This window comes from Macaca mulatta, chromosome 12 (assembly GCF_049350105.2).
Source record: "Macaca mulatta isolate MMU2019108-1 chromosome 12, T2T-MMU8v2.0, whole genome shotgun sequence".
Lineage (NCBI taxonomy): Eukaryota > Metazoa > Chordata > Mammalia > Primates > Cercopithecidae > Macaca > Macaca mulatta.
Window position 1 is genome coordinate 79,443,066 of NC_133417.1, and position 15,133 is coordinate 79,458,198.

At 40.2% G+C, this 15,133-nt stretch overlaps 1 protein-coding gene and 1 non-coding gene across 8 annotated transcripts in view; both read right to left on the reverse strand.

Annotated features, from left to right (window-relative positions):
• Nucleotides 1–6,691: 6,691 nt before the first annotated feature.
• Nucleotides 6,692–15,133, reverse strand: part of WIPF1 (WAS/WASL interacting protein family member 1) — a 120,012-nt gene continuing 111,570 nt past the window's right edge. For all 7 annotated transcript variants that reach the window (XM_015110397.3, XM_077957222.1, XM_015110398.3 and 4 more), the window contains 2 exons: nucleotides 14,485–14,598; nucleotides 6,692–9,696 (listed from right to left, as the gene is read on the reverse strand). In XM_015110397.3, the coding sequence (XP_014965883.3) occupies nucleotides 9,641–9,696; nucleotides 14,485–14,598 (170 nt within the window). In that variant the 3' untranslated portion in view covers nucleotides 6,692–9,640. The remainder of the gene's footprint in view (nucleotides 9,697–14,484; nucleotides 14,599–15,133) is intronic.
• LOC114671590 (U7 small nuclear RNA) lies at nucleotides 13,631–13,693 on the reverse strand. Its single transcript, XR_003721625.1, has one exon. It is a non-coding gene; the product is annotated as a U7 small nuclear RNA (small nuclear RNA).

Here is a 15,133-nt window from a genome sequence, read left to right on the forward strand (position 1 = left end):
TTAAGTATATTCGCACTGTTGTGAAACAGATCTCCAAACTTTTTAATCTTGTAAAACTGACACTCTATACCTTTTAAACAACTCTCACTTCCCCCCTACCCTTAGCCCCTGGCAACCACCATTCTACTTTCTGTTTCTATGAATTCAATTACTTTAGATAGCTCATAAAAATGAAATCATCCAGGCAGGTGCAGTGGCTCACACCTGTAATCCTAGCTCTTTGGGAGGCCGAGGCAGGAGATTGCTTGAGCCCAGGAGTTTGAGACCAGCTGGGTAACACAGTGAGATCCCATCTCTGTTATTAAAAAAAAAAAAAAGAAGAAATCACTTGGTATTTGTCCTTTCTTGAATGGCTTATTTCACTTAGCATAATATCCTCAAGGTTTACCTAATAGAAAAAGTTTTGAAGGAATGCATATTCGAGACAATAGCATTCTAATGAGTCAGCACACATGGGACAGTGTTAAATGAAGTGAATCAGTATGACAAAAAGTGAACGCCATCTTGGTGATTTAATTTTCGTATTATTTCATATATTCTTTTTTATTTTAATTTAGGCAGGCTTGGCTGGGTTTGGTGGTTCATGCCTGTAATCCCAGCACTTTGAGAGACCAAGGCGGGTGGATCATTTGAGGTCAGGAGTTTGAGCCCAGCCTGCCCAACATGGTGAAACCTGCTTCACCATGCTAAAAATACAAAAATTAGCCAGGTGTGGTGGCATGTACCTGTAAGCTCAGCTACTTGGGAGGATGAAGCAGGAGAATCGCTTGAACCTGGGAGGCGGAGGTTGCAGTGAACCCAGATTGCATCACTGCACTCCAGTCTGGGTGACAGAGAGAGACTTTGTCTCAAAAATAAATAAATAAATAAATAATAAATAAATAAATTAAAATAAATGGATGCGGGCTCTGTCGTCTATGGAGATGGAGTCATCCACATTATTTCATATATCCTATATATTTTAATACTTTTTTTGTTTGTGTCATGTTTTAGTCCAGGTTCTGGCTTTATGATTACATTGTTTTAGAGGCCCAGTGCAAGGGCAAAATCTTTAGAGTGGTGCTTCTGAAATCTGAATGTGAATCAGAATGACCTTGAAATTTGTTAAAAATACAAATTCCCTGGGTTCCAGGAGATTCTTATTTTGGGGTCTGAGGTGGAGCCCAGGAATCTGCATTTAACAAGCACTCCGGTGATCCTTTCCTTCTGAGAGACACTGCAAGTCTAAGCGGGGTAGAGCAGGGCCTGTGAGGGTGAAGCAGTGAGGCTCAACCCCTTTCACAGCTGTTGTAGCTTCTTTGGATCCTCCTGATGCATTGTATCTGGACTTTGAATAACCATTAAGGTACTCCGCCTAGTTCTAGAGTTCCTCACGTCCTTGCCTCAGCCCCGCCCAAAGACCATAGGCTTCCTGAGATACAGGCATTTTGTGGTACTGACCTGCATATCCTCAGCAGGGCTTACTTCACGCTCTCTCTGTTGTGAGAAGATGCACAATAATATTTGTCAAATGAATGAAGACAATAAGGACAGAAATGCAGTGAAAAGAATGTGACTGAAAGAGTCAGAGGGGTTTAGTCTTGGCCTGTAAGCCTAACAGCTGTGAGGCCTTAAGTTACTTCCTCTCTCAGGCCTTAGCCCTGCACCTGTGACATGGGGCTCAGTTTCTTCCTCCTTCCTCCGAGGGCTGCTGTGGGGTACAGATGACATAAGGTATGTAAAAATGCCTGAAAACTGTGGAGCCACTCTTTTCAGTTGTGTTGAATATGACTGTCTTTTTGCTCTACGGAGTGTTAGGTAGTATGAGGAGGCAAAGAACACAAGGTTTACTTCTGGCTATTACCGAAAAGCAAATCCTATTATTTGGTATTTAAAAGAGCCACATGGATTTTCCAACTCCAAGGAGAGTGAAAAAGAAATTTAATACTATAAATTTATGATAGGAACAGTAGAAATATAAATAATGAACAGTACAAGGGAAGGGAGATTCACAGGAAAGCAAATTAACTAGGCACACTGCAGTTTGATTCTGACATGGGGATTTCCCGTAACCTGTAACTGCTTAATGAAATGACATCTGAACTTTATTGGCTTCTCTGAGATCACCTTAAAAGGTAGCAGGTATCTGATAAGATGAGCTGAAAAGCAAATTTATATAATATCCTTTTTAAAACTTCAAGGCAGGGATTATAACCACCCCCTAAACTGCAAAGAACCAAAAGAAGTTGGATCACATCCAAGAAGCAATGTGCCCCAGGTGGTAAATGCAGAGCCAGTCCACAGTCCAATGAGGAAAGTGAGAACAATGGAGGAGCTTTCCAGGAAGCTATGTTTATTCAGTTGAGCCAACTATCTCATTCTCAAATGAGGTCTTCCATTGTCTTGGCTCATTATAGGTTCTTACTGATAGGAAATAGCCTTGTTTTTTTAAACTGACAAATGAAAAGTTAACAATGATATTACTCCTTATTCAAACTTGATCAGGCAGCTTTGAGTTTGAATTCTCATCCACTTAAGGCAAGCGGCTTGAGGCAAATTTCTAATCCACTCAGGCTTTGATTTCTCTATGTGTAACGATACAAAGATTGGCAATATTTGTAAAGAGCCTAGATCAAATTGTAGTATTGGTGGTGGTTATATGAAAAAGAAAGACAATATTTGTGTTGTTATTTAGATACATAAATTAAGCAGAGTGTCTTCTTTTTAAAATTTTTTTTATTGTTTTAAGAGATGGGGTCTGTGGCACTCAGGCTGGAGTGCAGTGGAAGGATCATAGCTCATTGCAACCTTAAACTCCTGGGCTCAAGTGATCCTCCTGCCCCAGCCTCCTGAGTAGCTAGGAGTATAGGCATATGCCACCATGCCCGGCTAATTTTAAAAATTTATTTGAGACAGGGTCTTGCTATGTTGTCCAGGCTGGTCTTGAATTCCTGGACTCAAGCAATCCTCCCACCTCAGCCTCCCAAAGTCTTAGGAATATGGGTGTGAGCCACTGTGCCTGACCATGGTAGTGTGTCTTGATGGTATAAAATTACTGTTCATTACTGTGTTAGATGTTTTTTCATTTTCCCATGGTGGCCTCCCTTGGGACTGTCCACGCTTTTGCTCCAAGAGTAAATCTCGAAGGAGCAAGCATGAGTGGGAATTTTCCTTGCATGCTCACAGCCAACCAAACAGCCCTATGTCTGTGATGAGATGCATTCCAGAACCAGTTGTAGGATGGGGTTGGGTTGTACCTACTGGCTGAAGTTTTTGTTAGATCTAGCATTTAAACTCACACTTGGTTCTGGGACTAGTATTTAAAAACTTCCTATTATATCATGTATGTCTTTATATTCCTAGTGCTTAATAAATTATAGTTCCTCAACTTTTGTTGATGATTTGAGTAAGTAAATGTACAAATAAATATCAGGGAGTACAACAGCTCCATTAAATCATGTGGGTTTTTCCAATTATTTGCTGCTCTTTGTTTCTGGAACTGATCTGAGATAGATAGCATTTTGATGGGTGAACTTTAACTTACCAAGGCAGACAGAAAACAGGAAAACGGTGGGAGTCCCTATGACTAAAACGTATTAAGTCCATGATGGATATTCCAGGTGTTCTGGCAGGCATCTTCCTGGCCAAAACTTAAGCTGAATTTGAGCTCAACGTCTAATAACAGCTGGACTTGTTTTCCAGGGACCTCAAAGGTCAAACGTATTTTCTTAGATAGGTCACGTTCTGGGGCTTTTGACTCTAATGCAATGTGGGCAATGCAATGACCACGTTATTTCAGAGACATTGACCGGTCACTCAGGGAGTATCAAGGAGGCAAACACTTTGGTTCTCTTATACCTGTCACTCACGGGAAGCTGGTGGCTTAAAGTTTTTAAGACATTCACTTTGGTTGAGTTCTCCACCAGAAGTTGAGCAAGGCAGAATTGCAAGGGCAGGTCCAGGTTTTGTGAGGTCTGAAGCTTTAGACAATATAAGATGTCCTATTTAAGAAAAATAATATAAAATCACAAATAAAACACTAGATATGAAAATGAGAATTTAACTTGAAGCCCCAGCCAGGCACAGTCTCTCACACCTGTAATCCTTGCACTTTAGGAGGCTGAGGTGGGAGACTCGCTTGAGGCCAGGAATTTGAGACTAGCCTGGGCAATATGGCGAGACCACCCCTCTTTACAAAAAAAAAAAAAATTAAAAAATTAGCCAGGCATGGTTGCGCACCTGTTGTCAGTCTCAGTGACTCAGGAGGCTGAGGCAGGAGGATTGCTTGAACTTAGGAATCTGAGGCTGCAGTGAGCTATGATCATGCCACTGCACTCCAGCCTGGGTGACAGAATGAGACCCTTTAAAATAAAAATAATAATAAATAGTTAGGAACCCCCCTCTTGCAAGTGGGGGATCCCAAAGCTCGAGCTTAATTAGCTTCTTATAAATGCACCTATGTAATAATGGAAGCAACATTTTAAGACAAAGGTATTTGTGCTATAATGTTGATGAGTGGGACATTTCTAAACATTTACCAGTAAGAGAAACACGTACATGCTAAATGTAACTCCAGACATAGACATTAAATACCAAGTTTTCAGGCTGGAGGGAAGTGAGGCTGGGGGAAGACAAGGGAGAAGGGAACTGGTGACTATTAGGTACCCAGGGAGCCTTCAATTAGTTGGAATGTTTAGAGAACTCGGAATCCTTGAATTTACCTTCCAAATTAATCAAAACCCAAAAGAGGTAACTTATTGGTCATCAAAAATCCTTCTAAATACTGTTTTTTTCAAGGTTCCTGTAGGTTTAACAATTTTTTAAAAAACTAGTGGAATTTACTGTGACATTGAGATTAGAAAAAAAGAAAGCAAATGAATTACTTAAGGCGGCAAGAACTATTTTAATGTGTCTTCTCCACTAGTATGCAAGCCCTCTGTGGCTTGGGTGACTAAAGTTGCCCCCATGCCTGTTTGGAATGGTTGCTGGCCTCCTTAACTGCCACTCAGAGATCGCTTGACCACTACAGTCATGGTGGGGATACCAGTTATTAATAGGTCATTTATGGTGAAGCTGGTAAACAGTAAGAGCTCAATAAAAACTTACTAAATGGATGAATCAAATAAATACTTCCACTTTGAACAAATGAGGCCAGACTTAAAGTGGTTTTTATTCCTAAAGATTCTGTAACTGAATTTTGTCAAGACTTCTTTGACTGTGTTTGAGAATTCCGTCATGAATACGGCCGAGGTTTGATGGCAAAATGATTAAGAAATGAAATGGAGTTAATTTTCATTGAGTGCCTAACATGTGCCAGGTATCTTGCTTGAGTTTTGCATATTTACTTATTTATTTTAAAATTTATTTATTTATTTTTCAATAAACCACCTACAAAGCTTCTGGATGTGTATTATTTAAGCTTTGTAACCATTTTGCAATCAAGGAAGCTAGAACTCAGACTTAAATAACTTGTCTATGGCCTCACAGGGAGCAAGTGGCAGAGCCAGAATCCAAACGCAGGTTTGTGGGTGCAAGGCTTTTGCTGTGACGCTGTAACCTCTCATTTGGCCTTTTCTTTCCAGCCAATGCGAAAGACACATGAAACAGTGACAGAGAGAGGCAGGAAGGACTATGAAGATGGGACAGTACAGTGAGAAGTCACATTGTCCGTCATCAGTACATCATTTAGGGCCTTAAATTGCCCATCTGTGAGCCCAGACGGTTGGACTGGATGACCTCTGAGTGGGGTGACCACATGGCCCAATTTTCCAAGGCAACCCAGACTTACACCTGTTTTGCCACTGCAACTATTAGCACCGCTTCCACTCTCAAACATGTTCCATTGTGGATCATAAATTCTAAGGTCGCCCTATCTGTGAGGTTCTTTCTGGCCCTTACTTTCTGTTATTTCATACTGAACCCAATAATATTTCTTTGATGACTGAAGCACGATAAAATTTCATTTTCCAGGCCTGGAGGTACAGGGAGGACAGTAGGTGAGGTGGCCCTTACTTATGTAGAGGTTGCTTTGCATTTCTGATATGGATGTTTTTTCAATCTAGGAGCTAGTGCTCCTTTCCTTTCAAAGTACACTAGTACATCCCCTTCTAGTGTATTTGGCTTCAGTTAATTTGGGATCATTATATAAATATTTGTTTCCGACTTCACACTAATAGTGGCTGCTCCTTATTGAGTGCTTACACTAAGGCTAAATGCTGAGTGCATTATCTCATTTATGCATATATTAATGCTATAAGATAGTTCCTCACCTTATAGATAAGGAAACAGGTTTAGTGAAGTGACTTGCAAGTAAGAGCCAGGTCTTAAGCTCTTAGCCATTCTTCTATATTGAGATCTGTATATACACATACAGCAGATAATTAAGAAAGTTATCAGGCTCCTAAATTCCCATTGGCCTTCCCTGTATTTATCAGTATCCATGCCAGTCTTTGTCATTTCATCATCCATTGCTTCAGCCATCCATCTTTACCTCCTCGTAGAAACATCTGCCTCAAGTAAACAGATTTTGACTAAGATGCAGATTCTCAGAAAAAGCGAAGATTGGATTAGCAAGTAGATGCAATGAATACTTACTTATACAAACCTTTTTTTGTCTTTCTTTTCCACAGTTGAAAACAGAAAACAGACCCTTGTTTTTTGTTTATATTTACATAAACAATACTTAAAAGAAAAACCACCAGTTGACACCATATCATTCTGCTTTTCTTTATTGTCTGGCTAACTTACAAAGATGCAGATGTCTAGGGGAGTCTCTACCCTACCATTTACACTATCCTGATGACACAGATACCAAAATGTGTCTGTTTACATAGTGCATGGCATGAAAAAAATGTTTTTCTTCCTCTACGGTCCTTGACTATAAGGAGGAAAAAATTAATTTCACGCCAACATTTTTTGGGAACTTTAACAATCATCCCATTTCTGCTACTAAAATAACAAAACTGGTATTACAATTTAAAATATAAAGACCTAACAGTTTTTACAAATATGCAAATAATCTGCTACTTAGACATAAAAAAAGTTGACTTCTTTTAAATCACAAAGTAAGGCACCATTGGATTAAACATTTCTCCTGGCTTTTACTAAATAATATGCATAGTGAAATAAATACTGAACACTGAGTTTTAATACTGTAATACATTTCAATATAAAATAAGAGGTGAATGTTAAAATACTGTATTACATGTTGAATACATTTATCTGAAAATTTTATGAAAAAAACACATGTAAGCTCTGATTTCAGGGAAGAAAATATTCATTTTTGTAATTTTCCATAGTTTAAGATTTTACCACAGAACTTACTCAAAGTTTTAGATGCAATTAGGTTGCAAACTTTCAAAGAAAGGGTGTAGGTGTATTAATGAAACACTCACTTAAAACACTACATTCTAAAGGATCTCTATTCTGGATGAATGGCAACTTTGAGCTATGACCCTGTTTCAAATTTAGAATGGTACCTGCCAAGTTCAGATATGCAAAGGAATTGTCCAATTGTTACTACCCCTTATAAAATTCAGACCCACTTTCTTTGAGTCAGACTTTTCTCTGTCATATTTTCTAGGAAGGGGAAACTCCATCTTTTGTGAAATGGGTCATTAGGCTTTATCACAGGGATGCTTTTCACTGTTGAAATCAGATAAAAGAATCCCAAATAAATGATGCTGCTAAATTACCAAACTGCTAGAGATTAACAAATTTTTTTAAAAAACCAACACTTTGCCAGGCTTGTTATACCTTATTATTTCTTGATTCTCTTTGAGTAAAAAGCCCAAATGACTGTATGGAAGACAGATGAATGGTCAATGAGAGAGGAAACACAGGTTCTCTAATGTACTACATCAGGACTTTGGCAAGGAAGTTATAAAAATATAATATATTCAAATCAGTAACTTCATAATTTATTAGACATCCCATTTATTAGAACTCTAAGTTCTTTTGCTTTTATATAAATGAAACATTTATTCTATAAATAGAAATGTATTTTTCAGAATTTTCTTTGGGTTGGGTTCTTGTTAGCATCTCCCAGTAATACATGAATAACATACTGAAACCATGATACAATGTTTAGGTAGATATACATATACATATGTGGTCATGTGTTTTTAAAAAACAAGTAATGGTCATTTTAAACAAAACCATATAAAATATCTAAGTGGAAATATTTTTTCCCAACTCTATAGCTAGATTTAAAAGTCCCAGTAAAATTTTGTAAACAAAATCATGTAAGAAAAGGCAAGGCTGGCTCTTCCCTATGGTCCTTTAGTGGAGCTGTATTTGCATAGATCCTAGACAAATGATGCAAAACAAATTCCCTCCAATTTCCACTAGCAATCTCCCTAATTCGCTCAACCCTTACATAAGAATCAGATTTAGATTTTTAGAGTTTTACCCACCAACTCAAATCTGTTCCCTTCTTCTTCCATGTTTCTGATTTGACACCTTTCCCTGACTTTCTTCCCCTCCTACCAAGCCTTCCTAGTGTCTCCCAGCCTCAGGAACTTGCTCAGCCAGAGAGGAACAAAGGCTGCTTCCATTTCACAAGGCAGAAGTCCAACTGACAAGTGAGGGCGTGCGCCAGCTGGTTCTGAGCCCGGAAGTCCCGACAGGCTCTCCGTTTCTTTTCAGTGGCTTTATTCCACATGACTTTAGTAAATCGTACTCAATTAATTTCTGACCTTGGTACTTTGAAGCAACACTTGTATACAGATATTAAGGGAAGAGGGAAGATAAGAGAGCAAAATCGAAGGTCAAACTGTGTCAAACAAGGTACTGGGTCCTAATTTTATTTTTAGTTGCCTCTTGAATCGCTCAAGCCCATCTTGCCTTTTTTGTTTTTTAAACGAGGTTTCTGCACTAGCTTCCATCTTCCAGACTTATGCTGTCTAATCCAGTAGCCACCAGCCACATGTGGCCACTGAGCACTTAAAAATGTGACTAGTCCAAATGGAGATGTGCTACCAGTAAATGTAAAATACACTCTGGATTCTGAAGATTCAGTACCAAAAGATAATATAAAATATCTCATTAAAAGTTTATGTTGATTACAGGTTGAAATACTTTGGATGCATATTAACTTCACTTGTTGAAAATATACTAGAAATGTTGAAGTTGTATATGGGGCTCACGTTATATTTCTATTGGACAGCTCTGTCCTGGAGCTGAGCTCGGACTGCCAAAGATTGGACATCCTGTGACTGCAAAAGTTTCCTGTGAGCCCTTACTCAGCAGCTTGCTTAGGTGGTCTGTGGTTCATGGAAACAGACAGGAGGCCAAGCATGCGAAAAAGGAATGGGAGAAAACAGCTCTCAGGGACTTTAATAATTACAGTCTGTGGCAAATAAGCAGTGAATGTTTGGATTTGGTTGGTGGAAAGCTGGGATGCAATTCATCTCTGCCTATTACCACAAAAGCCTATCGACCCCGGTTGCAGCTGAAGCAAGCAATAGCCTGGAGAATAAACAATATGAAAAGCTAGGTGCATTTCTTACCGATTCCCACGCACACACGCATATTCCCACTCACCCTCCCATCTTTCCTCCTGCCCATACATGGGGCACAAGGGAAGAAGCGGGGAGGAGGGTGTGCAGTTCTTAGCAACAGAAGCAGCTCTTGAGCTTGGGTAGAGAAGAGCAGGCAAAGATCACCTCGGGATGGGAGGGAGTGGTGGGGCACCCCTTTCTCTTCGGTTGGATCCACCTTGGTGAAAAAACAGACAAAATATAATTTTGGTTAGAAAGCTGATGTTCTCATTGTGGAAACTCGGGGATGGTTGCACGGGTACCAACTACCTCATCCCTATGACCAGGGCTGTCAGCTAACTAGCATATGTTGTGGATGAGAAGTGAGAGGTGAAAAGAAGCAAGTAATGTTCTGAATAAACATCATGGTGGATGATCCACCACTGGCTCCCAAGTACTTGTACAAAGTTAAAAAAATCATTTTCTTCTTATCACAGTGTGTGTTTATTATAGATTTAGAAAATATGGATGAGTAAAAACAAAGAACTCACCCATTCCTCCAGCACCCAGAGATAACCAATTACGTGTATATTTTTTATTTAGGAACAGTTCCCCGTTTTCTTCCAGAAATAAGATCATGTAATCAGTTTGAACATCTTTCAAAGGCATTACTCTTTGCAAAGATTATTAATGACAGACTGTATTCCAAAATATGAGTACACTACAGTCTACCTAGTCAATTCCCTTTTGTTGGGCATTTAGGTATCTTCTAATTAAAAATGAGAAAGCTTTTCTGACAGTAGCCATCCTAATGGGTGTAAAGTTGTATCTCACTATAGTTTTATTTGCAGTTCCCTAAAAATCAGTGATGTTGAGCATCTTTTCAAGTGCTCTATCAATGTGTTCTTTTAAAAGTTATTTATGGCCCTGTTGCGGTGGCTCACACCTGTATCCCCAGCACTTTGGGGAGGCTGAGGAGGGAGGATGGTTTGAGCTCAGGAGTTCGAGACCAGCCTGGGCAACATAGCAAAACCCCATCTCCAAAAAATTAGCCAGGCAGGTTGGTGCGTGCCTCTCCCATAGTCCCAGCTACCCAGGAGGCTGTGGTGGGAGGATCACTTGAACCTGGGAGGTCAAGGCTGCAATGAGCCAAGATTGTGCCGCTGCACTCCAGCCTGGGTGACAGAGTGAGACCCTGTCTCAAAAACAAAACGAAACCAAAAACCAAGCTATTCATGGGCTATCAGTCCACTGTAACTAGGCTTAAAACCCATTCACATAAAAAAAATTCATTTACTACACAAACATTTGTTGAGAAATGTTTTTTTTTTTTTTTTTTTTTGAGACGGAATCTTGCTCTGTCACCCAGGCTGGAGTGCAGGGGCCGGATCTCAGCTCACTGCAAGCTTCGCCTCCCGGATTCACGCCATTCTCCTGCCTCAGCCTCCCAAGTAGCTGGGACTACAGGCGCCCACCACCTCGCCCGGCTAGTTTTTTTTTTGTATTTTTTAGTAGAGTCGGGGTTTCATTGTGTTAGCCAGGATGGTCTCGATCTCCTGACCTTGTGATCCACCCGTCTCGGCCTCCCAAAGGGCTGGGATTACAGGCTTGAGCCACCGCACCCAGCCTTGTTGAGAATTTAACAGGTGTTCGGCATGAGGTTAGGTGCTCAGATGCTGTGAACAGGTCTACCCGGTGCACGTGTCAATCAGGTAGGTCTGCTCTAACCACTACTCTTGAGACTCAGTGGGCTGGAACTGGCAGATTCCTCAGTAGGGATCTTGATAGGGACCCTACTAGTCCACTTAGGGATTTCTGAGAAAGAACCAAATTTCTGAGCAAGGAAAGGAGTTAGGAGAAAACACTGAAAGAGGCGCCTCTTCCTCTCACCATCCCAACCAAATATTTTCTTGGGCAGGCATCTGAGAAAAGACTCATCTGGATGTAAACCAGACACCTATCATGGAGCCCTGACCATCAACTGACCCGCCACAAGTGGTTAGTAGAATGAGGGCTGGCCTAGTCCAAAGCTGTAATTAGAGTACACTCCAAGTGCATTCGGTACTGCTCAGGGCTGTCTGGGTGTGCTCTCAGGCTGTGGGCTGGGAGGCTGAGGTTGCTGCAGAGCAGAGGAAAACTTGGTACTCGACAGTGCCTTATTTATTTTTGTTAGATGATACATTATCATTATAAAATATTAAACATGCCTAATGCTGGAAATATTTAAGGCAAATGTACAAAAAAATTTTGGTAGACGGCGGAAATTAATTCACCAATTTAAAAACTACTTTTAGGCTAGGTGTGGTAGCTCATGCCTATAATCCAGTGCTTTGGGAGGTTAAGGCAGGGGACTACTTGAGGCCAGAAGTTCAAGACCAGCCTGGGCGACACAGAGATATCCTGTCTCTATAAGAACATTTTTAAAAAGAAATGCTTGAAAATGCCCTTTATGTTTCAGGCTCTGTGCCCCTCAAGGAAGATGCAACAGTGAGCAGGACACAGTTCTAGTCCTTACATTGCCTACTTGAGTCTTAAAGGAGGATGGGAGAAGAAATATGCTTAGCTATTACATTAAAAATCTAGAGGGTACAGGGAAGATGGTCTGTTACCAATTTAAAAACACAAATAATATTTAGAATAAGAGGAAAATAGTAAGTCAGAAAAAATATTTAGAGTCTATATGAACAACTCCTTAAAGTCAATTCGTTTATTGGTGCCCAAGAAGGAAGAAGGGTTGTACTCTTATCAAACAGAAGCCCTTCTTCTGGTGAACACGTACACACACACACACACACACAGCATTCAAAGATACCTGTCCCATGTGAAAACTTACTTTCCACTAAACATTTTTCTTTTCTTTTTTTTTTTTTTTTGAGATGGAGTTTTGCTCTTCTTGCCCAGGCTGGAGTGCAATGGTGTGAATTCTGCTCACTGCAACCTCCGCCTCCTGGGTTCAAGGAATTCTCCTGCCTCAGCCTCCTGAGTAGCTAGGATTACAGGCATGTGCCGCTATGCCCAGATAATTTTGTATTTTTAGTAGATACAGGTTTTCTCCATGTTGGTTAAGCTGGTCTCGAACTCCGGACCTCAAGTGATCCACCCACCTTGGCCTCCCAAAGTGCTGGGATTACAGGCGTGAGCCACTGTGCCTGGTCTTCACTAAAAATTTCAATCATCAACTCTTGTATAATGATTTTATTACAGCTATACCTCTTCATTAGGTATTGTCTATGAATGCAGTCTTCCACATAAACAAATTTTTCCAGGAATTAAAGTTTTCCTTTTAAGCAGTAGTATTCTGTTTTCTTCTAGCATTTGTCCATGGAAAATTTCCTATATTTTCTAACTCTTTAAATTTTTCTACAGAGGCACAAAGCACAGGTTAACTCAATTAATTTAATCCCATTTAACCCAATAGAAATTTAACCCAACAGAAACATCTGGTGTTGTCCTGCGCTGTAACACACAGCACAGCCATGTTCCTGTCTCCTCCTCTGACCTGGGACTGCCATCTGTCACTTCTCTCCCATGTCAGTGATTTTGCTTCTCACTAGTCTTAACTTTAGCTGTTACTAATCTCCTATAAGGTTTGGAACCAACCAACCAAAAATTACTTTAAACTGTGTTAGAAAACAATCAGTAGGCTCTGAGTAGGTATAAGAAGCTCTGCTAGGGAGTGAGGCCATGGCTAGGGGTGTTGTGACGTATTTGACTTATTAGGTTATATTTTCTCTATTTCTGGTTTGAGAATTTGGCTCTGAGGCTAAGGCTGCCACGAACCTCAGCCTCATGGGTGACATACGCATATTTCATGCTAATTCTTTCTTCATTGTATATATTTATTGTTGCTGCTGTTGTTTTTTTTTTGAGACGAAGTCTTGCTCTGTTGCCCAGGCTGGAGTGCAATGGTGCGATCTCGGCTCACTGCAACCTCTACCTCCCGGGTTCAAGCGATTCTCCTGCCTCAGCAACTGAGTAGCTGGGATTACAGGCGCACGCCACCATGCCCGGCTAATTTTTGTATTTTTAGTAGAGATGGGGTTTCGCCATGTTGGTCAGGCTGGTCTCGAACTCCTGACCTCATGATCTGCCTGCCTCAGCCTCCCAAAGTGCTGGTATTACAAGCGTGAGCCACCGTGCCTGGCTATTGTGTTTTTTTAAAAGTAAATTTAAGAGGCTTTCCAGCAAAACCCTGAAAAGCCTGCTAGACAAATTCTGAAAGAGCTGTAATACTTCCTATACATTTAATGTTATAAAATTCCAGTTTGTCTATTTTCCCTTCTTGTTGACACCCTTTTTCAATGGAGGAAAAGCAATTTACTTCCTTATGGTAGCATGACCTACATTACCAGAACAACAGAAATAATTTAAATGTCCATGGTAATGGTAAATTACTATATGCTGAAATAAAAACCATGTGATAACATGGGCACTATTTACTAAGCAATGTTATGTAAACCCCGCCACAAAACTATACACTGTCTTTATAACTACATAAAAAATCAGAATTATATGGATAAAAAAATTGGATGAGAATCTGGTAAAATGAAAATATCTATTATGTAGAGAGATTTTGGATATATTTACATTTTCATGTAATGCTCTGTAAAGCTATGATTATCATATGTTTGAAAGATCAAGGCAGTTACAGGGAGTTTTTGTTATAATTAATCAGACATTATGCCAATTTCAAACTAGAAGGAATAGAAGATGGCTCTACTTGTACTGTCTCAGGAAGATGAAAACGGAGGACGATCGTCCAAAGAAGCAAAATAATAAAATTTAATACTAGCAAACCACGGTATTTTGAGTTTGTAATGACACATTAAAATAACTGTTTCTCATATGCATTCTGGGCATCTGCAATTTCCTCACTGCCTGTGGAAGGGGAATTTACTAGAATGTAGATGGCTCCAAAAGGTTCTCTACCCCACTCCAGGCAAGAGGCCTGGACTTTCTATACAGCCCGAGTGTCACTCAGGCTATTCAAGCATGAATCTTCAAAAACCTTGGCAGAAATACTCACTCCGGCTTTCGTTTCTTGCCAATTTGCTGGGATAACTTTTGGTCGTTTGTACATATGGCTCTGGAGGTGGCAAATCGGAAATTGGATGGAAGTAGAATCTGCTTTCCCACTCATCTGGGAAGAGAAACAAGCAGTATCTTCAGTGACAGACAATCTGCTATGAAGACTTACGTAACGAAAGGCACAGAATGAAACAGAGAGAGAACCACAGACATCAGTGCTAGTTTTTATGCCTAGAAGTTTACAGAAAAGCTGGAAGTGCTGCAAAGGTCACGAATTAGTACACTGACGTATATACAGACCTGCAAATCAAAGCAAAGTGGTTTTAATGAGAGTGATTAGGATCCAGCCAGTCCCTCTTAGGAGCTGGCGGCTAAGGTACAGGACACCTTTTTCCCCATTGATAACAATGGCAGAGATAGGCAGTTCAACATGTGCAGGCCATCGGGCCTCTTACCTACAGTGAACTGTTTAGAAATGTACATAAGAAGAAGCTATTAAAAGATTCTTTTCAGAATCCTGGAATCTCTGGAAAGTTAACTAAAATGAGACCCAAACAAAGAACAGATCAGGGAAAAATGATCTGCCTTTTTGGGAAGTGGGGAAGGGGGATTACTAATTTTAATTTGAAATCACTGTGGGCCTTAGA